Below are 24,960 nucleotides of genomic sequence, written 5' to 3' on the forward strand. Positions count from 1 at the left end.
AAAAAGATTTGTTTTTATAAATTTAGTTATTTAAAATTAAATGGAACCATTGGATTCCCCAAGTTTTTGGCCTTCAAAATTCATGTTGAAAATATATACAGAAAACAACAAAATACGGTTTAAACGTGAACTCAAACAATTTAAATGTTACTTACTGGATTTCAAAACATAATTTCTACATAAATTTTATTTTTTTCATTAGGGCTAAATGATTACAAAAAGACTTCATATGAAAACTGTAGCCCTGGGATGAAAACTATATTCAATATTCAAAACAAACATTGAGTTTTTGCCTGCTTAGGCAAAGGCACAAATATTTCAAAAGATAGGGTAGGGTTGGTTGAAAACAGTCACGCCATGCTACCAAAAGTTTTTTCCAGACGGTAGGTACAGTGTAGACTTTACACGATGGCACCTGGACTGGTTGTTGGTTTAAACAAGGGAAAGACTTTGACTAAGCGTCAACTTCCTGAGCGTCCTTCTCGCCGCAAGGGACATTTGTCCAAGCGTACTGCTTTCGTCCGATCTATTGTGCGTGAAGTTGCTGGATTTGCTCCTTATGAACGCCGTGTCATGGAATTGATCCGTAACTCCCAAGACAAGCGTGCTCGCAAGCTTGCCAAGAAGAGAGTAAGTAACCTTTTGAGTGCATTTAATTTAATTTTTTTTTTTTTAATTTTGTGAATGAATACTAACAGGTTTTAGCTCGGTACTTTGAAGCGTGCCAAGGGTAAAATCGAAGAGCTCACTAGTGTCATCCAGAGCTCCAGATTGGCCCATTAAACTTGTCTTCCATATAATAAAATTACTTTAGCAAATATCAACTTGTTATGATGCGTAGTTGTGTACGAGAGGTAAATGGTAACTCTCAATAGTTATCAAAAAGAATAATTATCGTGCTTTTATTGGCTTAAGGCATATTCTTACAAAGGATTTGAGAATTGGTACAATCACACCAGTTTTTTTTTTTTTTTTGCTTTTCATATTAACTAAATGGGAGTGTAGAAGAACCTACAATACTAGAAGGTTTACCGATTTTGGAGAATACATAAAATGCATGAATGACTGTTGCAAACTTTTGTTTGTGTAAAGACTGAGTGAATGTCTTTGCAATTAGATTTGGCGATAGGAGGTTACTATTTACCATGTAGTAAATTATACTTGTAAACTTAGATTACGTGCATTTAAGAATAATTTAAAAAAATAAACGAAATACAAGGAACTCCCGCAAATTCCTGTAATGCTATGATTCCTTTTTTAAAACGTAATTTAACAAAATATGCGGTTTTAAACATACTGTTTACTTTTGACTCAATAGGTGACTTATGAGTTGCGACGGGAAGAAGTGCCAAAACCCCTAAGATCAACAGAGGAATTACCGATGGGCAAAGTGAATTTTAAGAGAAAGTTAAAAGTGCAAATGATTAATGCTTTCCTATTCCGAAGAAAGTATTTCCTTATAGTTCCTTTTTCCACTTGAATTATTAAGACCTCAAAGTTGAGATTTATTTACCTTTGTAAAAAGCTCTTTCAACAATGTCTTATTGTTTATTAATTCATTACTCATTCAAATCAGAACGCCTTACAAAGTCCTACATATCTTTACCGATATGTTACAAATTCGTTATTAAAGTTTACAGGAACGGAACGATTTCTTTACAAAACTGATTCAGTGACTCTGTCTCTCCCGTTATACTAGCCTTACGATTCAAGTCCATTTCATTATCCAATGTTGCCAGCGACCATGGATCCATTAATGGCTGATTTTAAGATGAGTTCATGGACAGCTTCGGGTTGGCCACAATTAGGCAACCAGTAAATCACCTTACTTGTCTTCCTCCATGTAACTCGTAGATCTTACACATTGGAGTAGCACGCTACTTGAATTGTTATGAATGATCAAGTTGCTAGAAAAAACAGGAAATCGTTTTTGTAGACAAGTCGATGACAATGGAAAAGAAAACAGAGTTGGGAAAGAAATAAAGGAAGTAAACAAAAAAGCGATATACTGGTTTTCGCATTTCCAGCATATATTGGAGCCGATCACATTATCCCATACATAGCTAAATACAGATAATCAAGATATGGAGTGGATATAAACTGATTGCTTTTACTTTCAGCTGATGTTTTGAATTCTTTTCATGTTACTTTTGATTACTACTTGAATTCAAGTGGAAGTGGTTTTCAAAAAAAGTTGCATCTGCGCTATACACTTACTTTAGTACATACACTAACCACTTGCTGCTCTTTAGGAAAAGACCGTGGCCACCACACATTCACTAAGTGGGGGATAAAAGCTGCAACCGTCTATAGTTAAAGGAAGGGACAACGACCGCCACATAACTACCTGATGGGGGCAACTAACAAAGACGGGTTTTCTTCCTTCATTGCCATCCCATCTCGCTTGTTATCTAACCTTGTTTCATAATTTCTTGCAGCCAATCATTGTCATGGCGAGAACCCTTAAGACGCAACACCAACCAACCAGCTTTGACGTCACTTGATATCGCTAACCCGTTTGCGACATTTAACGAGAGCACTGATGGCAACCTTCGTTAGAAGGGAAACTACAGTCAAATGGTAATGCGAAGAAAGGGATTTCCAGTATTTTTCTTTCATGGAAAAAAGAGTGTTGATATATTTGGATGATCGGTTAATTTCATACTACGCTTTTTCCTTCTTTGCGCCGTTTCTGCCACTTCTACTCAAGCTCTTCACCTGTTTTCCCTCTTGTTAGCTCAATGCCCTTCGACATTTTTTCAAATGTCTCTTACTGCCTTGCTGCGTTGCTCTGTTCAGTGTAGTCGTTATCGCTCGAGTTCAGTACGCTCAAAACTGAACCCATTGTGTTTTCATAATTTGCCTCGCTTTTTCGCTCTATCAAATTACCTATAATGCGAAAATTACTGTCTACGTAATATCTACGGTTTCGCTATTGGATTTCGGATGGCGGCGGCCAAAGTAGTGAGCGTTGCCTTATTTCATTATGGGATTCATCATCCTTAAGTATTAGTGTGTGTGATCCATTAGCGTCCATCCCACTACTGTTAAGCAAACATCGTTACATCGTGTAACTAATCTTGCTTTCGGAACTTGATTCAACTCACATTCTCATCTTTCATACATACGTATCTTTTCCACCTTGCGCATTTTCGGTTAGGCTGGCAAATTCCCCCAATCATAAAAAAATCGGCGACGCTCTTAGTTTGCTCGATTCTTGGAAAATCCTCAACAGGCGCCTGAATTTTTAAGTCGCTATACGTTAAACTTGAGCCCCTTTTTTATTTCCTTGCTACCGTCATTCTCGTCGTCTCGGAAAAACAGCTTAAACCTTGTTGCTGGTAAAGCAGGTTTGTAAAGATTTTTCCTCTTGTTTTCATTTCTTCTTTTGTCTTATCGCCCTTGGTTCGTTGCCTCTACAACACCTACCTAACACTTGCGACCACCTCATTTTACTCTTTTTTAAGCACCTGTCTCATCAATTGACAGTGCCAATTGGTTGAAAATCGCTACAACCGTCATTCGATTCCGTTCCATTCTTGTACATAAAGATAATCCAAAACTTGGTGGATGTTGGCTTTAGCGCTATTGTAAAAAAAAAATTGCTTTAAAAGTCAATCAAGTTTTCCTTCGTTGTTTGTTTTAGTAAATTTTTGTCTTCTTCTTCTTCTTCTTTTTGGCCTGGTTGGGTTTGGCTTGGTAAATTCATTATTTCTTCAAGTTTCATTGACACCGTTTCATTTTGTCATATACGATAATTAACGAAAGCTCTCCATACACTCCATTCAACGAGCATTGTATTTTACTCCATCATCTGTTACCGCATTTGCTTGCTTCTCTTCACTGCATATCAATTGGATCATTCCTGCTTACGATCCACCATATCCATTGCTTTTTCTCCTTTTTTTGTTATTTCTTACATTTTTGTGTTTTCATACTCTACATTACTAACTTCCTCTGTCATCGTCATAATTACCACCTGTCATCGTCTTTGCTCTTTACATACTCTAAACCACCTTTCTCATCTGGATACGTTGAAACACCGTCATCTTGTATGAGGAAAAAGCAGTACTATATTGGTTTCGTTTGTTGCTACAATCTTTGGGTTTTCGCTCTGCCAATCTCTCCTACAGGAATTGTCCTTGTACTCCCCAGTGAATAGGCGCACATTCAAAAGCATCAGCGTATCGAGATACTTTTTCACAATCTCATACTCTCTCTCCTTCTTTCTTCTCCATTTTTTTGTTTCTTTGCATTACTGCGTCCCCACAATAATTGACGAGGACTACTGTAACCTTCGTTCAAACCGTTTCCTCTGATCGTTTTTGTTTTGGTTTTCCTTGAAATACTTGCAAATCGAATAGATTTACTTTTTTGTCTGGTCTCTGTTTCACTCTCTACATATTAAATTTCCGTAAACATCTTTCTTCGTTTAAGACAGTGTCTTTCAAAAAAAAATCAACAATAACGATACGGTCAACTCATTTCAACTAATAAAAAATAATGGATCCTCATTGGAAAAGACACGATTCTTCAAACATTCCTACACAGCCTTCACCTTCCGCCTCTCCCAAATCAAATAAACCTTCCTCTGCTCAGAGGTTTGGTAATCTTCCTTGGGTTGGTAAGTTTTGTCAAGTTCGATGAAGTATCCTGCAACTATGAAATAAGTTTTTCTTTGAATTTTGAATTTTTTTTTTTCATCTTGCTAGATTCTTCAGCTTTTTTCTTCTACCAGAGTATTTATCACTAACTCAGTTATTTAGCTCCAGACGTAATCCAATCTCAAATCGAGTATTTACAGGCACTGCAAATGCAGCAATCTCTCTCTGAATCTGAGAATTACTTACAGCCAAACTTTTTCCCTTTCCAATCCGGTCCGTTCTCAAAATCTCGAAGGGAGAACACATTGTTGCCCAGATTAAACCCGCTTGCACCTATTGGAGCAAGACAGCCTAATCCTTCAATTCCACAGCAATTTTCCAAGCCTATCAATGAATCTGGTACTGGTACAATGGGTCCTGCAGTAGGAGAGCTCACCAGCCCTGTGATGAAGAATCGAGCGGAATCGATATTCAGTCCGGTAACTGAGTCTTTTGAAGCATTTACTCAAGGGATGCAGACAACTCCACAACGAGCTGGAGCAGGTGTTTCGACTGCTACATCGCATACAAGACGTCGTTCTTCTGCTGGTACAGATCCTTTTTCTCCGGTTTCGCCTTCAAATCCAAATTTCCTGACGCCTTTGAAACCTATAGATGGAAATCAGGAATGGCAGCAATCACCTTTAGAGTCTCCCTTGTCTATGCATTCTTTGCAGGAAAGCTTACACAGCGTTGAACCTGAATCTCCGATTTTTCAACAGGCTCCGCAAATCCCTTTGTCAAATGCTTCTCAACAATCCTACATCAATCATTCATCTGATGGAGCTTCTCTTCCTCAAAGCTCCTTTTTAAATTTTAACAGTAGCGGAAAACGGGTCTCCGTTTCTGCTGCTGCCCAACAGCACAAAAATCTTTTTCTTCCTTATCTTCCCCAAGCGTCCCTTCCGAAGTTCATTGGTACTGGTAAGTTGCTTGTTGGGACCCTTCACATAAATCGTAAAAATCGTTCTGATGCATACGTTATTACGGACGTGCTTGACGAGCCTATTTTTATTTGCGGATCCAAGGACAGAAATAGGACTTTGGAAGGGGATTTGGTAGCCGTCGAACTTTTGGATGTTAATGAAATTATGCAAACGAAGAGAGAGAAAGAGGAGAAGAAGATTCGCCGTAACCTATCCCTCTCTGGTTCTTCTAAGTATTCAGTCAACAGTAAAGCAAAAATGATGTCTATCAGTACACCCATGGCTTTAGGAATGAATAGGGGTGTTCTTTCGTTTGAAAGGTCTATTGAGAAACGGAAGAACGATTACGAGGTAACCGGCCAGAGTCTTTCGTTTGTCGACGATGTTTCACTTACTCCCGATTCTGCTCCAAAATACGCAGGTCATGTCGTTGCTGTACTCAACAGACCTAGCGGTGAAACTTGCTCAGGCACTTTAGCGTTGTATAGACCCAATAGCCTTGCTTTGAAGAATCAGTCCTCTCATCGAAGAAATTCATCCACATCCAGTGGTGAAACGGGAAAAGGCCCTAAAATTGTTTGGTTCAAACCAAGTGACAAGCGTATTCCTCTTATTGCTATATCTAGTGACCAAGTACCCCCTACCTTTTTTACAAATAACGACGATTTTAAGGATAAGGTATTTTTGGCTGGCATCAAGAGATGGCCTACTACGTCCTTGCATCCTTTTGGAACGCTATATGAAAGTATTGGAACAATTGGGGACCCCAAGGTGGAGTACAAAGCAATTCTTCACGATTTCAGTTGCCACACATATGACTTCCCTGAATCCCTTTCTCATTGTGTTAAAAGATTACCTACGCCTATCCCTGCAGAAGAGCTACAAAAGCGATACAATTTACGAGATAAGTTAACCTTCATGATTGGAACGCGTGATTATGCTCTCCATATTGATACAGGCTCCATCGACGGAGTCATCACACTTGGAATACACGTTGCAGACGTCGCGTATTACGTTAAGCAAGATATGCCTCTTGATGATGAAGCTGCCAATAGAGTATCAGAAGTACAATTGTTGCAAGGTTCCGTACCCTTTTTACCGAAAAAGGTCTCAGAAGAGATTTCCCTTATAGAGGGACATGATTGTTTAACAATTAGTATAGTTGTACAGCTTGATTTGAAAAGCGGCGCTGTTTTACAGTGTTCCCTTGGGCCCTCTGTAATCCACCCGTCAAGTTTTATTAGTTTAGAAAGTGCACAAGCAAACTTGCAAACCAACGAAGCGCTTCAGCTAGTTGATGCATCGGCCCATGTCCTTACCAAACTAAGATTGAAAACAGATAAGAAACTTGACTTACAATCCTTATACTGCTTTGAATTTTGCGATGGGCAGATTCCTAATATACAGAATATTAACATGAGTATTTTTGAGGCATTCCCTATTGCATGTTCTTTACAACAAATTGAACATTGGGTAAACGAGAAAGTTGCATCTCATTTAATGTCTGTTTTTCCCAGTAAAGTGATTTTGCGAAAAAATCAAAGACCTTCTGACTTTGCATCTCTTGTTGCAGTTTCTGAGTTAACCGGAGTGAATTTATCTGCTTCATCTACTCCTTCGGAAATCATGACCGAAATTGCAACTACCAAGGATAAGAGAACCAAAATGTTACTACAATTGACTCTAAGAAGAATGTGTAATGAATCTGAATACACTATCGGTACTTCAAATGCTAAGGATGTTTCGCATTTTGTGTTCTCTTGTCCTTACTACACCCATTTTTGTCACCCTACTCGTAGATATATCGATATATGTGTACAGAGACAATTACGCGAAGCCTTTGATGGCAGACCAGACTTTTCCAAAGACTACAGAAGTTTACTTTCTATAACTCAGTCTTGTAACACACTGAGCAACTTCTACCGTAATGCCCAGGAAAAAAGTCTACATGCATATTTATGTCAACTTCTCCATTCTATTAATTTACGATCTGGGCTCGTTAAGCATAAGGCTTTTGTTTTGGCTGTTGACCAGGAGTATATTGACATAGTCATATACGAATTTGGCTTGGAAAGAAGGATCTCCTTGGATCTGCTACCGCTTAGTAACTGCGACTTTAATGAGCAAAAACACGAACTCTATTTATCATGGAGGACAAATGCTTCTTTCTTTTATGCTTCATCTTCTTTGGAAATTGATACACCTTGTTTCAATGACTTTAAGAAAAAATTTTTGGATTCCAACGGGATGTGCAAACAAATATGCGATATGATGGATGCACAGGTTCGGGATTTAGCTAACGCTGCTGAGTCCCAGGAGTCTTTCTATTCAAAGGCTCGAGGCAATGACAGTACTAGTAAAACAGCTAAAAGTTCCTCTGGCAATCAGGATATTTCCGGAGATGGAAAACTTCATAGTTTACGTATGAAAGAGCCTGAGGTTGTTCAAACCATCCGTCCAGGCCAAGAGGTTAGTGTACTTATATTTGCTGATACTTCCGCTACTTACTCACTCTCGTTAATTACTTTACAAAGTCCTCTATCCAGTTAATCTTCAATAACTGGTGATCTTCGCTAATGTGTATGCCTCACGATTTATTTTTAATGTATGATTAATTGCATATGTCTAACGTTATATACTTCTACCACTTATTTCTTTTTACCTAAACGTTTTGGATTTATTTTAGAGGATTCGAATAATCGCATGGGTTTGTTTGTTTTTTGGTGGACTTAAATGTTTTTAAGGATTTTTATCAAAATATTTTAATGCTTATTTACGGTTCATGTCTTACGATTGTATTTCTTATTGGCTTTTTTTATTCATTTTTCTCATTTTTTTTTTTTTATTTCTTTATTATTTTTTTTTACTAGTAATACTTTTGCATCGTTTAAAGGGAAAAGTTATGCCCTTATGTTTTTTTCAATAAAATGGATTATCAAATCATTGCTATCAAAATATATAAATAATTAAAAGTAAATTAGTTATTTATTCACGTCACTATGGTTGATACCTACCCGCTTAAAGTTCATTACTAAAATCTTTATTGTATTTCTCTTATTTTCTTCTGAACAGTGCAGCTTACCTCATATTTCAACAGTCAACGGCATCTGCAGTATTATCCTAGTATATTACAAATAACTAATTAAACATGTAATTTTCCATGAATATACTTCGATCAGTAGTTTCGAGGGGTCGAAAAGGCCTCAAACAAGAAAAAGTGAATCGTAGCTTTGCTTACTTAGATATGGTTTATATTACTTCCAAGGTAATTGCTATGTCTACACCGGCTGCTGGAATACATAAGTTATATCGAAACGACGAATTGGATGTATTTAAATATCTTACAACGCAATTGAAAGACAACTGGATATTGTTGAATTTATGTGCCGAAGAAACAGTTTACCATTTGGAATTATTTAAACCAAATGTCATAAATTATGGATTTCAAGATCATAATCCACCTCCGCTTCTCTTTTTATGGGCTATTGTTATGAATATGGATGCACTCTTTCAAACGCAACCTTTGTTGACATTGGTAGTTCATTGTAAGGCCGGAAAAGGACGTACAGGAACTGTAATATGTAGCTACTTGGTAGCTTTCGGAGGCTTGACAGCCAAGCAAAGTCTTGAACTATATACTGAAAAAAGAATGGTTCGAGGGCACGGTCTTACCATTTCATCGCAAATACGTTACGTCTATTATATCGAAATTTTAAAACAGTTCCCGAATTATTTGAAAGCTGTGGAATTTAATACTGGTACCACTTTTTTTAAAAGTTTTAAATGTTTGAATATTAAAAAAAATTCATCTTTGATTCTATCATTGCATGCCTTCTCTAAGGGACGAAACATAAATCCAGTTGCTCTGTGGAAGAGTTCAGATATATCATCCCATAATGTAAGCATAAAAGAAGGAAAACGTATATGGGGGATACAATGCAACCTAGAAACATCGGAGAAAGACCTTTTGCTCAGAGTCGAACGCAAGGGCCAGTTTTACTTTCCTTCGAGTGTGCAATGTTGGTTTCATACTCACTTTCAACCTATGCTTGTGGAATACACAAACGGGATAAATTTTCAACAAGGTATAAATTCCTTTCTGCAAGGACAACAGTCAATTTCGTTCTCCTGGTCTGAAATGGATAATAGCCGACGAAGTGACCCCTTTTTCGAACAACTGACAATTGTATATGAAAATGTTTTTTGATATTTTGTAAATATTATATTAGTGTAAAATAAAATGATTATTTGTGCAATTAGATCCTCCTTTCGATCATCGAAATAAACTCACATGTTGAAGTGTTTCTACTTCAGTAAATTACAGAGGCGCTTCAAGTTTTTTTTTTAAATTTTAAAAAAAACATAGGAGTTTGAGTTTAAGGCTTATACTCTAAGATTCGAGTTTGCAGTTACGATTTATGGTATTAACTCATCGTGGCTACATTACCGACATCCACTTGAATTGAGCTTGTCTTCCACCAACGCTTGTTAATCGCTGAATTGACTCTCATGTCTGGGATATCACTATCCTTGCGTCAATTGGATTATAGAGATTGGTTTCAGCGAAAAAGTATGCTCTTGTTTTGTTTTTGAATGATGCTAACTAGTTTATTAGTCAGTCGAGATATCTACGGCAATTCGACTTGGTTGACCGGTATAGATTTGCAGAAAGAATTAACTGGTCATACGGGATGTGTTAATACACTAGAGTAAGTGTTTTATAACAATTTGTTCTACAATGCTTACAATTTTCAGCTGGTCCGCGGACGGTGAATTCTTGTTATCAGGAAGTGATGATACAAGACTAATTGTCTGGGATGTTTTCAATGAATACAAGCCACGGCATTTAATATCTACTGGCCATGTTCAAAATATCTTCAGTGCGAAATTTGTCCCATATTCTAATAACCGGCAAATATTGTCTGCTAGTGGTGATAAGCTTATTAAGTTGTTTGATTTAGATTCAAGTAAAGAAGGAGGAATGGATCACGGCATGGAGACTCAAACTAGATGTTGGAGTTGTGCTCTTGATTCTGTTAAAAACATCGTCCCTTGTGACAATGGTCATACTTTTCTAGTTTGCAGTGAAGATGGGACGGCTCGTCAATACGATATTCGTGAGCCACATGTCTGCAATCAAGATTTGGATTGTCCTTCTATACTGGTAAATTATAACCCATATCGCATCAATTTATACACTATAACCATGTCCCCTTCAAACCCTTATTATTTTGCAATTGGTGGTACTCATCCGTACGCGTTTCTATATGATCGCCGGATGGTTAAAAAATCTTTCCGGGATGATTGGACTATGAACACTTCTCCCGAAAAAGACTGCCGTTGTGTTCGTAAATTTAGTCCAGATGGCTCATGTAATTCCCAAGGTATCTTGGATCGTTATATCACTTGTTGTCAGTTTAGTGCTGCTAATCCTAATGAGGTAAGTCTTATTGCATGGGTGATCTCTAATGTTTGTTATAGTTGCTTGTCAGTTGGAACTCTGATTATGTATATTTATTCCATGTTCATGAAGATAAATCTTATACACCAACTTTTAATAAAATAGAGGATTCAAATAAAAAGCCGTCTAAGCCTTCGTTACTTCAAACACAGCCGCTGAAAAGGAAAAATTACTCGCCATGGTATAAGAATAACTTTGGTGCTTCTACTCCAGCTAGTAGAGTGTCAAGAAATCCGTATACAGCAGCCCAACCTCGAAAGCATACATTTTATCAGATGTATGAGAATATCGAAAAGTTTTTTACTACCGAAAATGGAGGACTGTATGAGAGCATTGTTAGCGGTCGTTTATCTCATTTTTCTCGCTCTATTCAGTACGTTAAAGACGCTATTTATTTCTTGGAAAATTATAATTATATTCCCGATTCAAACGGTTTGAATCATAGTATCCGCGTTAGTGCTTTACGTTATTGGAGAGCGTGTGTTTCTATTTTAGCGCTTATGGATGATACTGTGAGTTTGGAACCGAACACCATTATACAAGCTGGCTGGGGATGGTTGTATGATTTTATGAATTGGGTTACACGATATTTGTTAGGAATATCGGACCATTGGGCACTACAAATGTCTCCGCCTACGAACGTTGCTCGCCAAAACTTTGTTTTGTGTGATCCTGATGAACCATCTCGGGTTTTATTCTCAAATCCCTCTGAAATGATTAGGGCATTTGCTAGGATAGATACTAATGATTTATCTTCTGTAAGGCGGTTTTTTTGGATACATAAAGTTTTACGCGGTTGTCTTCTTCTTATATCCTCCGATATCTACTGGGAGCAATTTCAGCCTTGGGACAGCAGTACTTCTGACGTTACTTCCAGCCAAAGACTTGATGATGAAAACGGGTTCTTGACATTGTTGGAACCGCCAGTGAACTATGAAAATGAAGTTGAAAGTAGTTCGGGAGAAAATATTGTCAGTATGTATACTGGGCATTCTGATCTCAATGATGACGATGATGATTACCAGGATGAGGAAAGTTACTCCTATGCTAGTGATGATGATGATGAAAGTGATGAGGATTCGGATGAAGGTCCGACTTTGTTGTCTTTAAGAATGAAGAAGCGGAAAGCAGTGGAACCAAATGTGCCGGTGAACACACATGTTAAAAGTTATTATGGTCACTGCAACGTAGAGTCTATTAAAAATGTTAATTTCTATGGTCAAAATGATGAATATGTCATGAGTGGTTCTGACGATGGCAGGTTTTTTATTTGGGATAAGTTAAATGCTTCCATTCTTGCAATTATCCATGGCGATAGTGAAGCTGTTAACGTTATAGAAGGGCATCCCCGTTGTCCCACGCTTGCTGTGTCCGGTATTGATTCCACCGTGAAGATATTCAATACTGAGAACACTCCACCATCAGGTTGTTCAAGGAACCATACTTCCAATAGTTACAAAATAATTGCTACCAATGAAATGAATAGGCAGCAGGGGTCGCGAGATTCCTACATAACGAGGTTTGTTGAATACTTCTAATTTGCTCATGTAAATACTAACCGTTCTTCTAGTCGTATGTTGTCACATCTTGCATATCGTGCACATTTGGATGATGGGTTTGGACACGAAGTGCTCGATACCGATGCTTGTAGTATTATGTAACTGAGGAAGTTTTTTTTGAAGCTCACATTTTCTCTATTAAAACTATTTATGATTAATGATTAGACATTTTCAAGTAAACTTAATGTTGTGAAATAACTATATGATTTTACTTTTTGGGATAAAGTTGGGAATTTAAGCGAAGTAGTTAAAAGCAAGACAATTTCGGCATATTCATTTGGACAAATATTAAGTGCGTATGACTGCAGATGTTTAATAGTCATTTTTTATATAAGCTTTTCTTTAAAAGTAAAATATTAAATTTTAATTTTCTTGAAACATCGTCTTCAAAGGAAAACGGCAAGCATAGCAATCCCTCTTATTTTCTGTCTTCCGTCGATCGTCTACCTACTTAATCATAGTTTGAAGTTAAAATTGTTTTTAACGACATCATTTTTTTAAGTAACTGTTGTATTCGCATTACTCTGAAAAGAATTAATTCATACTTAGTTTTGATTAGTCATATAGTTCTGTTTTTACTTTTTAATTTCGCTTTCTTTTGCTGACAAAAATTAAGGCAGAATTTTTTACGCGAGATGACGATCGACTGATGTACGTTAGAAATGTTTGTTGTAACTTCCAATCTTAATTTTTTTTTTGTTTACATAAGCAACAAGATGATTTTGCACTTTTAATACTGCTTACTGAAACGACTTAGAATACGATGGATAATTGAAAGAAGGAATCTCACATAATTGACTAATCAATCAATATATGCTTACTTTACACTTAGTAAACATTCACGTTGATTAGGTAAGGCACGAAGGGTATATTAGGAGAAGAATGTAGCCAGACAATTGTACCAGCAAGTGTGGGCAAATAATCTGTCAAGTTTTTAATAAAGTTAACCGAGACCAAAAAATAGAACTAACTTTGGTTTTTACATACGGTCATTTAAATGGGATTTTTAAGGGAAACCGTTTTCGGCGAATTGGTCGAATACGTTTCTCACAACTCCAATGACAACGACTTAGAGAAACTGAGAGTATGGAAAGACATTAGCAAAGTAGATTCCAATGACTCATGCAGCTCGGAATCCGGCGATCTGAAGATTCATGAAGTTAATTCAGAGGGACACATTATTGTGCGATGGGATGATGCCAACGATCCCGAAAATCCCCTAAATTGGCCTTTGTGGGCAAAGCTTGTGGTGACTTTTGATATTTGCTTCTTAACGTTTGCGGTTTATGTGGGATCAGCAATTTTTACTCCAGGTATATCAGAAATGCAAGAAACGATGCACGTAGGAACTGTTCCCGTAGTTTTGGGATTGACTCTTTTTGTACTTGGCTATGCCATCGGTCCCCTAATTTTGTCTCCACTCTCGGAGATTCCACAAGTTGGTCGCCAAAAGATTTATGTTCTTTCTCTCCTTGTATTTGTGTGTTTACAGATTCCCACCGCACTGGGATCTAGCTTGGGCGTCTTATTACCAATGAGGTTTTTGGCCGGTTTCTTCGGCTCGCCAGCTCTAGCGACTGGAGGTGCTACTTTGGCAGATATTTGGCAACCATGGCTTCTTCCCTACTTTATGTGTTTTTGGGCAATTGGAGCCATCGGTGGTCCAGTTTTGGGACCGTTGCTTGGTGGAGCGATGGTCGTTGCTGAATCTTGGAGATGGCAATTTTGGCTTTTGATGATGATTTCTGGCTTTGCATTGATTGTTATCTTCTTTTTTATGCCAGAGACTTCTGAATGGCATATATTATATAAGAGGGCAAAGAGGTTCCGTAAGATAACTGGAAACGAAAATTATAGAACAGAGGCCGAATTGGCATCTTCCCATTTAAGTGTTGCTCAGCTTGCAAAGGAAACCATAATTCGTCCGATAATACTAAGTATTTCGGAGCCGATAGTATTGTCTTTAAATATATATATTGGGCTAATCTATTCAATTTTATATCTGTGGTTCGAAGCTTTCCCAATCCTTTTTACTAGCGTTTACCATTTTACCATTATTGAAAATGGCTTGGTTTACTTAGGTATTCTCGTGGGTGCCTTGATTACTTTAGCCTGCTATTTCGTATTCCTGTATAAAGTGATGATCCCAGCATTCATGGCCAGTGGTGGTGATTTTGCTCCGGAAGGAGTTTTGGTCATTTCATTTCCAGCAACGTTCTTTATTCCCATTTGCCTTTTCTGGTTTGGCTGGTCGGGAAGAGAATCGGTCCATTGGATTGTACCAATCGTCAGTACGCTCTTTTACGCATCTGGGGCCTTTTTAATGTTTCAAAGTATGTTTCAGTATTTGGCTGCTTCATACCCAAAGTACGTTGCATCTGTGTTTGCTGGAAACGACCTATTTCGTTCGGCTATGGCTGCATCATTCCCATTGTTTGCCCGAGCTATGTTTAATAATACAGGCCCTTCCTATGCTCCAGTTGCCTGGGGAAGTACTATCCTTGGTATAGTTGCTTGCTTAATGATTCCTATTCCTTTCGTGCTACATAAATGGGGTCTGAAACTGAGAAGCCGTTCAAAATATGCTTCTTAATTCCACTGTTGTTGAGATCATTTAATTATTTCCGGATTTGTCCGCGCGTTATCAAGATGTATATGATGAAGGCTATACTCCCTTGTTCAAAGATAAGTGTAATGGACACTTCTCTTTCAATTTTTATAGAGTTTTATGAAATTTAATGGTGTTATTTTGTGTCGCTAATTGAGGTATTGATTGATATTATATTATCTATCAGTTTAGAACGTTTCTAGACTTGAACTTGTAATTGTCTATTTAAATAAAATTTGGTATACAAAATTCACGTTCAATCTTAAATTTATTTTTTTTATAAAACAGAAAAGGTACTACAAGGCCAATAAACGAATGAAGTTGTGGTTGTATTGTATTTATTCTTGCGCTTTAAAGCCCAATTGAACTGTAGCTTTATTATTTTAAGCCCATTGAGCAATTCAAAAAGCACGCAGATGTAAAGAGTACAATTGAACCCACTATTTTAAATTCATGAAAGTAAATGGGTGTAATTTATTTGCGGATGCAACACATATTATTAATGAGAATAAATAAGTGTATTATAATTACAATAAGTAAAAATCAAGTTTAAGCAGAGTTACAGTGCTAATTGAATTGTTTGTATTTTCTGACTCGGGACGCCGTTCAAATTAAACATTCATTGAATAGTGATTTGTAGTGCGTTTCAAAATACATATTTATATGTAAAGAATACTACACTACGCTAATATGTATGTCACATGTCCTAATTATTCATCGTACTATATATGATATGATATTGAGATTGATTTTATTGATTGTCTATTTCTATCTATATTATCTAAATACTAAAAATAGATCTATAGCTGAACCTCGTTCCTCAGTTTAGTTATAAGCTATATTAATGACACAACTTAAATAGTATAATACCTATACTCGATCGCTACTTATATTATCTGTGTATTGCAATATAATAGGTCACAAGGAAAACTCACCGCAGTTTATCGTATCGTTTAAAACAGATGCCAAACTGCGTAACTGATGTTATAATGTTAATACGTTAATAAACGTTGTTAGGTTTTAACGCAAACGAACAAATGTGTTAATGTGTGAATTTGAGAATAACCTGGTATAGCTGTTTTCTGACCAAATACTTAATACTTCACCAGTTATAAAAAATGGCGGCCAAAACGGTTCAGTATGACAATATTTATTTAAATCTAAGTGAAAAACCGGGAAAACTTCGTATAGCCCCGAGTGGTCTTGGTTGGAAGTCACCTAGCTTAGCAGAACCATTCACATTACCTATAAGTGAGATTAGACGTTTTTGTTGGAGTCGCTTTGCGCGTGGATATGAGTTGAAAATCATTTTGAAAAGCAAAGATCCAGTCAGTCTTGACGGATTTTCACAGGAGGTAAATTTTTTTAACTAAGTGTTTTGTTTTTGAAGATTATACTAATTAAACATGCTCAGGACCTCGATGATTTGATCAATGTTATTAAACAAAATTTTGACATGGGAATTGAGCAAAAAGAATTTTCCATTAAGGGATGGAATTGGGGAGAAGCTAATTTTTTAGGCTCAGAACTTGTGTTTGATGTCAATTCTCGGCCAGCCTTTGAGATTCCTATTTCAGCTGTCACGAATACTAATCTTTCGGGAAAAAATGAGGTGGCTTTGGAATTCTCTACAACAGACGATAAGCAAATTCCTTCTGCTCAAGTTGATGAGCTTGTTGAGATGCGTTTGTATGTGCCCGGGACAACCGCAAAGGAAGATGCCGCTGACGGTGAAGAAGTAGAACAGAACGCTGCAAATTTATTTTATGAATCCCTAAAAGAAAGAGCAGATATTGGGCAAGCAGCTGGAGATGCAATTGTATCATTTTCTGAAATTCTTTTGCTTACACCACGTGGACGTTACGATATAGATATGTATGAAACTTGTATGCGACTTCGTGGCAAAACATATGATTACAAGGTTGAGTACAGCTCCATCAATAGTCTATTTTTACTCCCAAAACCCGATGAGCAACATGTGGTGTTTGTCATTGGATTGGAACCTCCTCTTAGGCAGGGACAAACACGCTATCCATTCCTAGTTACTCAGTTTGTTCGTGATGAAGATATGGAAGTGGATTTAAACATTGAAGAGACAGTCTTAAAAGAAAAATACGCTGATAAGGTAAAAGCCAGCTATGATCAACCTGCTTTTGAAGTTGTAAGTCAAATCTTTAGGGGCTTGACTGGCCGAAAAGTTACAACACCAGCAGAATTTCTTAGTCATGAGGGTCACGCTGCAGTCAAGTGTTCTTATAAGGCGAATGAAGGCCAATTATATTGCTTAGATAAATCATTTCTCTTCATTCCTAAACCTACGCTTCTCATGAATACATCCGATATTACTCGTGTAACACTTTCACGTGTTGGCATGTCTGTATCCGCTGCCCGTACATTTGATCTTACTTTTACCCTTCGCTCTGGTACGTCTTATCAGTTTTCGAACATAAATAGAGTTGAACAGAGCGCTTTGGTTGCCTTTTTAGAATCAAAACAAATTAAGATTCATAATGACTTAGCGGATGAAACACAGCAAACATTGCTTACATCTGCCTTGGACGATGAAGATGAGGAAGGGGATGAGGAAATGGAAGAAGCACTATCAGAAGACGAAGATTTTCAAGCTGAAAGTGAAAGCGATGTTGCTGAAGAATATGATGAAAATGCAGAATCTTCTGATGAAGAAGGTGCTTCTGGTGCTGAGGGTTCGGAGTAATGATCTATAAAATTGAGCAATGTTAAATTGGAAGTCTATTTGGATCAACTTTTCAGCCTTGTCTTTTGCTATTACAAATTTTTTATTTTAATTCTTCGGAATCCTCAAAGTTGGCACTCTTGTGCATTTTTATGTCACATAAGGAAACTTCTATCGATGAATCCGAGTGGTAAAATCCTTTTAGAAAAAATAACACTTACCGGTCAAAATATATACTGTTCCACAATTTTGACTAGGCAAAATTATTCCAAGGTCACAAGACGCCTAATGACTCGCATGTTTTCCTTTATACATTGCTATGACCTTTCTATTTTGAGAAAATCCTGAGATATCCATTTCAAAGTAGCATAAACGTCTTTCACAAAATCATCTCGTAATATATTAAGACAATCGTTTAAAAGTGTATTATTTATTTATACTTATGAGATTATTTGTAGATATCATCAGTACATGGACTTTTGAATGATGTCTTTTATTTAGAATATTAACTACAGTACCTATGGATGCATAGCCAAAACGTTTACGACACCGTTATTTAACATTAGTATGCAATAATGAGAAAAATAGCCTACAGCACCCGGGATTCCCATATTGTCTCCTACGATGGTACTAACAAAGCCATCAGACGCTTAGCTGCAGACGGGAACCGGTGTTTTCGCCTAGGTATGGCTGACAACAATACAACTGTGTTATAATTATTATAGTGCAAAATTGTTTGGATGTTGAAATGTGTAGTAAAAATAGAAGAAAGTGCATACTTTGCACATTGATCAGACGAAACGAAAAAAAAAAAAAAAAAAAACTATGATTGTGGTTTTAAGAATCTACCAATATTTTTAAAATCAATGCATCGAGCTTTCATTTTTCCGCGCCGAGCATCAAACAAATTGAAGTACTAGTCATAAACATAGATCATGTTTTGCGTTATCCTGTAATTGCTACGATAGCTTGTTAGTTGTTTTAATTTATAACTTGGAATACAACATAAATTACAGAGTAAGCGTTTATTTGATCATTTTTTTATTTATTACCATTTTATTTTATTAACATTCCAGTACTTCACTTTCCTTCATCGTTATGTTTTACACAAAAGTGCTCAAAAACATTTCAACTACACGATTATTTAGCAATTATGCATACACACAGCACCAATGCAATGGGAACTCGCCGAAGTTATCATTCATAATTTAATGTAATACCGACGATATCGGTATTCGCTTTAGTAAACTACGCTACAGAAACTTGTAAACGTGACTGCTTTTTTTGAAACAATATTTTGCTTTGCATAATCCTCTTTCACCTATCCAGGAACCAAAATGGCCAAGTCGAAGAATCATACTAATGTGAGTTTGTCTTTGTAGATTGTTGAATGAATGTTAATACTAACTGAGCTTAGCACAACCAAAACAAGAAGGCTCACCGTAACGGTATTAAGCGTCCTCAAAAGCACCGTTACGATTCTCTTAAGTACCGTGATGCTAAGTTCCGCCGCAACCAAAAGTTTGCCAACCGTGGTACCGTCGAAGCTATTCGTCAAGCTAAGGCCTCTGCTTAAAATGCTTGGAATTAGTTGTCTTAGTTTGGTTTCTACATAAATGGCATAATTCAACGTTTTAAAAATTTTGGATTTCTAAAATGAGAATCTCGTTTGATTTGTGCTTCTAAAAATAAAGGTAGTCTGCCGGTTAAATTTAAAGCGAATGCGTAGAGTAAGCTCTTACTGGATGTATATGAATAGCTGTGACGTTCTGTTAATCTAAAGTAAATTGTATCATTGCACTTTTTAACAAAATTACCCGTGAGATTAATTGCGGTTGAACTTGTTTTTCGTGCTAGACTGATGATTCGCCCTTATACATATTGGCTAACTTTCGGCTAATCTTCACCGAATTTAGTCAAGAATTGGGTGGTACAAATTTTCTATTAATTGATAGTACCTTAGCAGCAGTATAAATCTGAATTTCTTAATATTATTATTGTGTTCATAGACTTGTTAGTGAGTACTCTGCTAACTCGCCGGTAAATAGCTGTAATGATAATAAGCACCTTACTCTCTCTTACGATTAAACGGTGGCTTTATATTATCAAATCCCAAGGAATGCCGAAACATTGTATAAGCCTACTGTATATAAACGTGTGAACTACCATAAAATAGCATCACTGAAAAGGAAATTTGATTGCATAGTAGTATAAACAATAACTAAATAGGCAAATTATTTTCCAACGTGAGACCAGTATACATAATTGAAATGAAAGACCTTTAAACAAAATTGTCAATGGTCATTATAAAGGATTCCACCGATAGCAAACAGAAGCTTGCAGCGGAAAATGCCATCATCAACGTTAAGCACTCTCTCGAAGATAAGAAGTATAAAGTAGTTCAAACAACTATTGCTCGGTAAAAACATCCGTCTTTTAAGCGTCAGATTTTGTTAAAAAAGGGAATTTAGATGATGAAAAATAAAAGGCAATAGTCTATATACATCTAACAATTGACGGAAAAGAAAGAAAATGAATAATGAAATGGTAGTGCAAAAAATAATTTCTTAAAAGAACATTCAGTTATTTCATGAACAATTAATCATCGACCATTGAGAAATGACGAAAAGAAATCCGTTCAAACAGCTACATAAAGCGGTATTATCGTCGAATTGTTGCTTGTGGAAAATGAAACCAACAAAAAAGAATGGGAGAAATTGGATTGAGCTTAAATTACTTTGAATTTCCTGTCTTATTCTTCCGAGGTGGAGTCATGTGCCAATTTTGACTTGAACCTTGGTATCCGTAGCGTTGTTTTTTTTCAGCCGGTTTCAAAATCTGGAAACTGCACAACAAGCTCTCGTCAACACTCATCATCGCACCTGCATTATCAAACTCGCCACAGTAATTAGGTGCACTGAACAATGTGACTAGCTGACGTTTAGAGAAGAACTCATAACCGTCTTCCACAACCTGATGGGCTCGGCAAACAAGATCCATATCGTGTTTGTGCAAAAACCGAGAGACAACATCAGGTCCAAACGTGAAAGAAACACCTCTATCATTATCACCCCAGCCTGTAAGATCCTTGTCAGGATCAGACCAAAGTAAATCACAGAGTAACCCAGTATCAGGGACATCGGTCGGTCGCATGATTCTTTGGATCTGGTCCATAGAGTTCAAATCTGGCGAAAGACCTCCATGCATAGTAAAAATTTTTTCATCAATGATAGCTGCTATAGGAAGGCAGTTGAAGCAATCTGTAAATGTTTTCCATAACTTAATGTTATAACGGCGCTTACATTCATCGTAAAATCCATAGATACGATTAATACTGGCGCATTCATGATTTCCACGTAAAATAAAAAAATTTTCGGGGTACTTGATTTTATAAGCGAGCAAAAGACAAATTACTTCCAAGCTTTGTTTTCCTCTGTCAACATAATCACCTAGAAACAGATAGTTGGCTTCTGGAGGGAATCCTCCGTACTCAAAAAGTCGAAGAAGATCGTAATATTGGCCATGAATATCTCCACAAATTTTCAAAGGAGCTTCAAGCTCTAGAAGGATAGGTTGACTAATAAATATTTCACGTGCTTTGTTACATAAAAATCGTATTTCATCTTCAGATAATTGAACCTGTCTACCTGGACGACTACCACGGACTAAAAGAAGTTAGTAAATAGCTAAATGGTTTAAATGGTAAAATTAAGGATGGAAGTATTGGTTAGAAAAATCATTCACACAGAAACACGATATATGCCAATATGCAATCGCATTTGAATACAAATATGCGTGATTATGTATATAAAGCAAGTGTCATCACAAATGAGACCAAGAATCAAAGAAAATGCTTTCTAAACGTTTTCAAAGAAAAAACTTTCCCTTTTTCCTGGGTTTTCCTCAAATTTTATGAACAGTTGAATGAACATTTACATAGAGTCGTTTCCAGTTTCTTCATGTAAATTATTGTATTAAACAACAACTGATTTCAATTTCCTTTCAAAAATTTGTCTAAACTCAACCCTTCATCATGATCAAGTCTGCTTTTCCCCACTCACCTTCTAACAAGCGGTCGATAATGGAATCCAAATCCACATCTGGGTTCGACATTTTACAGGTATCCAATATAACCGCTTTTGACACTTATGAAGTCAAATTTTTGGGTCTGTGATTAATTTTTTACTCGACCGAATTTCGACGATTTTTCTTCCAAGTAAAGTGTTCCGAGGAAAAGTAAGACGGACGGAGAACGGTATTCAGTCGGCAAACCGTTTAAAAGCAATATTTGCTGCTAACTCAGAAATAAAGGTTATGGCTAACAGTAGGAAACTGGAGTGAGTTGTATGTAGTAGGTAGTTGAATGGTTGGGTGGTGGGTGTACAACGAGCTTGATGCATAATATGTGCCTACTTTCCTATATTCCTAGTTTCTATAATCACTACTACATTAAAAAAACGTATATAAACCTATAATTAAATTACTTTGGAATTCTTTTCTTATATTAATTGTTGATTTTAAACAACCCTCTAAATCTTGCTGCTCTACAAATTGTCTAGCAAATTGATTCAATTTTCTTTATTAATAAAAGGTGAAGAATAATTTAAATATTTTAAGAGATAGCAACCTACTTCAAGATAATATCGGTTTATTGTTTTGCAAGAAAACTTCATTAGAATTTAAAATGGTATATTCAGAACATTTTAATTTCGCAGTATTTTATCATAATATTTTATTTTCTTCTAAGCTTGATTTAGAAAATAAATAAATAATTTAATGTATGTTATCTGAACTTTTAAATTGAAAAAGCTGCACCTGCTTATGATTTGAGTTTGCTAATCATAATAATATGCATATATAATTAACAAATTATATAGTCAGATTGGTTTCATTACAGTTTTTCATTTTCTTGAACCCTAGACTTTTCTCTTCAAAAATCTCTTTTTTTTTTTTTTTTTTTTTTTTTTTTAATAATAAAAAAGCAAATTTGATGGATGGAATGTGATTTATTTAGACACTTAGCAGCATATAATTTAATTTACGAAGCAAAAAATTAAATATTTTTTTTCACGAGTCGATAAACACTAATAAATCACATAAGTTGATTAAGTGGTTTTTATTAATTGTAAAAGTAAATATATGATTGTATGCCATTGAATCCCATATATGAAATTTAATGCGTTATATTTATAATTTGTGATTAATTTATATAAATCGGCTTCTATACTAGATTTCTAGCTAAGTTTATTTAGCGGAGCTTCAATAAAACAAAATCAAATTAAATAAAATTTGTATCAAACGAAATCAACATCATTATTGCTACAGTAATAGATTTTGCGCTTTTGAGTATTATTACAAATATGTTCTGACTCGATTAATATAATGTCGCTCACATTTTGTTCACAACAAATATACCTGCAAAACTTTGATATCAATCAGAGAGAAAGATCCTTCCTTGGTTGAAAACTCATTTTTGGGTATAAAATAAACTCTTCTAAAAAATGTTTGGTATGACAATATTTAGACATGGAAAAAATTTAAATCTCCCTAAATTATCTACACTTTCTAAAATTTTATTTCCCTACAACAAAATTATCAATTCGTATATCACCTCTTCCAAAGTTTCCTTTGAGAAAACCCTTGTCACTGCTTTTCGTAATCCGACCCAACGTCGTAGCATCTCTACCTCTCCCACCCACTATTTGAAAATGTCAGCTAGCAGAACTAACGTTAACGTTGCTATTGTTGGTAAGCACACAATAAATTGAATGCTTGAATGTTTTGTAAAGCGAAAGCTAATCACTTAAAAATAAATAGGTACAGGAAACATCGGCGGTGAACTCTTAAACCAAATTAAGGGTTTTAATGAAAACGCTTCTACCAATGGCACTACCTCTTTTAACGTTGTTGCCATTTCTAGTATGGAAGGTCACTACGTCTCCAAGGATTATCAGCCCATTAATTTGTCTGAATGGAAGAACCTTACTTCTCAGAACCAAGGTGCTTATTCATTAGATGCTTTGGTAGATTTCCTTGCCAAGTCCCCCCTTCCCGCCATTTTGGTCGATAACACTGCCTCTGAAGCAATCGCTCAATCTTATCCTAAATTTTTGAGCAAGAAAATCAACATTGCTACTCCCAACAAGAAAGCATTCTCTGCTAGTAATGATGTCTATCAAAACATTATCAAGGCTAGCAAGGAGAGCGGTGCTTTATTGATGCACGAGGCTTCTGTTGGTGCTGGTTTGCCAATTATCTCCACATTAAAAGAACTTATCGCTACTGGTGATGAAATCATAAAGATTGAAGGTATCTTTTCTGGCACTCTGTCTTACATCTTCAACGTTTGGTCTCCTAACGGCAAGAAAGGAACTGCCTCATTCTCTGATATCGTCAAAATTGCCAAACAAAATGGCTATACCGAGCCTGACCCTCGTGATGACTTGAATGGCATGGATGTCGCTCGTAAAGTCACCATCTTGTCTCGTATTGCTGGTGTTCATGTCGAGTCAGCTAGCTCATTCCCTGTTAAATCGCTCATTCCTGAACCTTTGAAGAGTGCTGTAAATGCTGAAGAGTTTTTAGCTGGATTACCTAACTTTGATTCAGAATTTGCTAGCATGCGCGAAGAAGCTGAGAAGGAAGGCAAGGTTGTCCGTTTTGTTGGTGAGGCTGACGTTGCTAACAAGACCACTCTTGTCAAACTTGAAAAGTACGACGCTTCTCATCCGTTCGCTAACCTTCAATCGTCTGACAACATTATATCCTTTACCACTAAACGCTACCATACTCGTCCTTTGGTAGTTATTGGTGCCGGTGCTGGAGCTGCTGTGACCGCTGCCGGTGTTCTTGGAGATATGATCAAAATTATGTCTCAGGTTCGCGCGTCAGATGCTCCTTCCGCTTAAATTTATATTTAAAGTTTTGGTTTAGGTTTCTTTAAATAAAGTTTTATCATCTCTTTTTTTACTCATTTCTAGATATCTGGAATGGTTTCCGTTATTATTCTTTGAAATATTTTTGATAAACCAAATAAGAAGAATGTACAAGTATTAGAGCTATGTAAAG

The 24,960-nt window shown here is 36.4% G+C and overlaps 9 protein-coding genes, 14 long non-coding RNA genes and 3 other non-coding genes across 26 annotated transcripts, besides 1 other annotated feature; 14 read left to right on the top strand and 12 right to left on the bottom strand.

The window, feature by feature from the left end:
- Positions 1–77: 77 nt before the first annotated feature.
- SPOM_SPNCRNA.5990 lies at positions 78–812 on the bottom strand. The gene has a single exon (NR_195340.1). It is a non-coding gene; the product is annotated as a non-coding RNA (long non-coding RNA).
- On the top strand, positions 168–289 carry SPOM_SPNCRNA.414. The gene has a single exon (NR_150808.1). It is a non-coding gene; the product is annotated as a small non-coding RNA, meiosis specific (non-coding RNA).
- On the top strand, positions 395–948 carry rpl3602 (60S ribosomal protein L36). The gene is made up of 2 exons (NM_001022232.3): positions 395–630; positions 706–948. Exons 1-2 carry the CDS (start codon positions 409–411, stop codon positions 781–783), a joined length of 300 nt encoding a protein of 99 aa, NP_596310.1. The 5' UTR covers positions 395–408; the 3' UTR covers positions 784–948.
- A 53-nt stretch (positions 949–1,001) lies between these two features.
- SPOM_SPNCRNA.1583 lies at positions 1,002–3,277 on the bottom strand. The gene has a single exon (NR_150475.1). It is a non-coding gene; the product is annotated as a non-coding RNA (long non-coding RNA).
- SPOM_SPNCRNA.415 lies at positions 1,591–2,195 on the top strand. Its single transcript, NR_150809.1, has one exon. It is a non-coding gene; the product is annotated as a non-coding RNA (long non-coding RNA).
- On the top strand, positions 3,036–8,523 carry SPOM_SPBC609.01 (Dis3-like exonuclease family protein). The gene is made up of 2 exons (NM_001022233.3): positions 3,036–4,624; positions 4,767–8,523. The coding sequence occupies exons 1-2, from the start codon at positions 4,504–4,506 to the stop codon at positions 8,117–8,119; spliced, it is 3,474 nt and encodes a 1,157-aa protein (NP_596311.1). The 5' UTR covers positions 3,036–4,503; the 3' UTR covers positions 8,120–8,523.
- Positions 4,061–6,742, bottom strand: SPOM_SPNCRNA.5991. The gene has a single exon (NR_195341.1). It is a non-coding gene; the product is annotated as a non-coding RNA (long non-coding RNA).
- Positions 7,809–8,245, bottom strand: SPOM_SPNCRNA.5992. Its single transcript, NR_195342.1, has one exon. It is a non-coding gene; the product is annotated as a non-coding RNA (long non-coding RNA).
- A 112-nt stretch (positions 8,524–8,635) lies between the features above and the next one.
- ptn1 (phosphatidylinositol-3,4,5-trisphosphate3-phosphatase Ptn1) lies at positions 8,636–9,848 on the top strand. Its single transcript, NM_001022234.3, has one exon. It carries the CDS (start codon positions 8,730–8,732, stop codon positions 9,774–9,776), a length of 1,047 nt encoding a protein of 348 aa, NP_596312.1. The 5' UTR covers positions 8,636–8,729; the 3' UTR covers positions 9,777–9,848.
- On the bottom strand, positions 8,679–10,011 carry SPOM_SPNCRNA.1584. The gene has a single exon (NR_150476.1). It is a non-coding gene; the product is annotated as a non-coding RNA (long non-coding RNA).
- A 35-nt stretch (positions 10,012–10,046) lies between these two features.
- On the top strand, positions 10,047–12,809 carry iqw1 (WD repeat-containing protein). Its single transcript, NM_001022235.3, has 5 exons — positions 10,047–10,139; positions 10,185–10,278; positions 10,325–11,009; positions 11,051–12,549; positions 12,601–12,809. The coding sequence occupies exons 1-5, from the start codon at positions 10,079–10,081 to the stop codon at positions 12,689–12,691; spliced, it is 2,430 nt and encodes an 809-aa protein (NP_596313.1). The 5' UTR covers positions 10,047–10,078; the 3' UTR covers positions 12,692–12,809.
- Positions 12,810–13,312: 503 nt separating this feature from the next.
- Positions 13,313–14,289, bottom strand: SPOM_SPNCRNA.1585. The gene has a single exon (NR_150477.1). It is a non-coding gene; the product is annotated as a non-coding RNA (long non-coding RNA).
- caf5 (plasma membrane spermine family transmembrane transporter Caf5) lies at positions 13,488–15,392 on the top strand. Its single transcript, NM_001022236.3, has one exon. The coding sequence runs from the start codon at positions 13,587–13,589 to the stop codon at positions 15,180–15,182; it is 1,596 nt and encodes a 531-aa protein (NP_596314.1). The 5' UTR covers positions 13,488–13,586; the 3' UTR covers positions 15,183–15,392.
- A 15-nt stretch (positions 15,393–15,407) lies between these two features.
- SPOM_SPNCRNA.5993 lies at positions 15,408–15,823 on the bottom strand. The gene has a single exon (NR_195343.1). It is a non-coding gene; the product is annotated as a non-coding RNA (long non-coding RNA).
- Positions 15,824–15,869: 46 nt separating this feature from the next.
- Positions 15,870–16,179: an LONG TERMINAL REPEAT.
- A 102-nt stretch (positions 16,180–16,281) lies between these two features.
- pob3 (histone H2A-H2B chaperone, FACT complex subunit Pob3) lies at positions 16,282–18,252 on the top strand. The gene is made up of 2 exons (NM_001022237.3): positions 16,282–16,552; positions 16,612–18,252. Exons 1-2 carry the CDS (start codon positions 16,316–16,318, stop codon positions 17,911–17,913), a joined length of 1,539 nt encoding a protein of 512 aa, NP_596315.1. The 5' UTR covers positions 16,282–16,315; the 3' UTR covers positions 17,914–18,252.
- Positions 16,725–16,957, bottom strand: SPOM_SPNCRNA.5994. The gene has a single exon (NR_195344.1). It is a non-coding gene; the product is annotated as a non-coding RNA (long non-coding RNA).
- SPOM_SPNCRNA.5995 lies at positions 17,776–17,984 on the bottom strand. Its single transcript, NR_195345.1, has one exon. It is a non-coding gene; the product is annotated as a non-coding RNA (long non-coding RNA).
- Positions 18,253–18,472: 220 nt separating the features above from the next.
- SPOM_SPRRNA.41 lies at positions 18,473–18,552 on the bottom strand (the record flags this gene model as incomplete). Its single annotated transcript, NR_151427.1, has 1 exon — positions 18,473–18,552. It is a non-coding gene; the product is annotated as a 5S ribosomal RNA (ribosomal RNA).
- A 667-nt stretch (positions 18,553–19,219) lies between these two features.
- Positions 19,220–19,603, top strand: rpl29 (60S ribosomal protein L29). Its single transcript, NM_001022238.3, has 2 exons — positions 19,220–19,256; positions 19,310–19,603. Exons 1-2 carry the CDS (start codon positions 19,230–19,232, stop codon positions 19,466–19,468), a joined length of 186 nt encoding a protein of 61 aa, NP_596316.1. The 5' UTR covers positions 19,220–19,229; the 3' UTR covers positions 19,469–19,603.
- An 84-nt stretch (positions 19,604–19,687) lies between these two features.
- snR93 lies at positions 19,688–19,830 on the top strand. Its single transcript, NR_197152.1, has one exon. It is a non-coding gene; the product is annotated as a box H/ACA small nucleolar RNA snR93 (small nucleolar RNA).
- Positions 19,831–20,071: 241 nt separating this feature from the next.
- On the bottom strand, positions 20,072–22,005 carry dis2 (serine/threonine protein phosphatase PP1 catalytic subunit Dis2; the record flags this gene model as incomplete). Its single annotated transcript, NM_001022239.3, has 2 exons — positions 20,072–21,557; positions 21,954–22,005. The coding sequence occupies 2 exons, from the start codon at positions 22,003–22,005 to the stop codon at positions 20,626–20,628; spliced, it is 984 nt and encodes a 327-aa protein (NP_596317.1). The 3' UTR covers positions 20,072–20,625.
- SPOM_SPNCRNA.5996 lies at positions 20,182–21,046 on the top strand. Its single transcript, NR_195346.1, has one exon. It is a non-coding gene; the product is annotated as a non-coding RNA (long non-coding RNA).
- SPOM_SPNCRNA.5997 lies at positions 21,301–21,604 on the top strand. The gene has a single exon (NR_195347.1). It is a non-coding gene; the product is annotated as a non-coding RNA (long non-coding RNA).
- Positions 21,886–22,428, top strand: SPOM_SPNCRNA.5998. The gene has a single exon (NR_195348.1). It is a non-coding gene; the product is annotated as a non-coding RNA (long non-coding RNA).
- A 745-nt stretch (positions 22,429–23,173) lies between these two features.
- On the bottom strand, positions 23,174–24,828 carry SPOM_SPNCRNA.5999. The gene has a single exon (NR_195349.1). It is a non-coding gene; the product is annotated as a non-coding RNA (long non-coding RNA).
- Positions 23,577–24,874, top strand: hom6 (homoserine dehydrogenase). Its single transcript, NM_001022240.3, has 2 exons — positions 23,577–23,640; positions 23,710–24,874. Exons 1-2 carry the CDS (start codon positions 23,601–23,603, stop codon positions 24,798–24,800), a joined length of 1,131 nt encoding a protein of 376 aa, NP_596318.1. The 5' UTR covers positions 23,577–23,600; the 3' UTR covers positions 24,801–24,874.
- The last annotated feature ends 86 nt before the right edge of the window (positions 24,875–24,960 follow it).

The sequence above is a fragment of the Schizosaccharomyces pombe genome (genome assembly GCF_000002945.2).
Source record: "Schizosaccharomyces pombe strain 972h- genome assembly, chromosome: II".
NCBI lineage: Eukaryota > Fungi > Ascomycota > Schizosaccharomycetes > Schizosaccharomycetales > Schizosaccharomycetaceae > Schizosaccharomyces > Schizosaccharomyces pombe.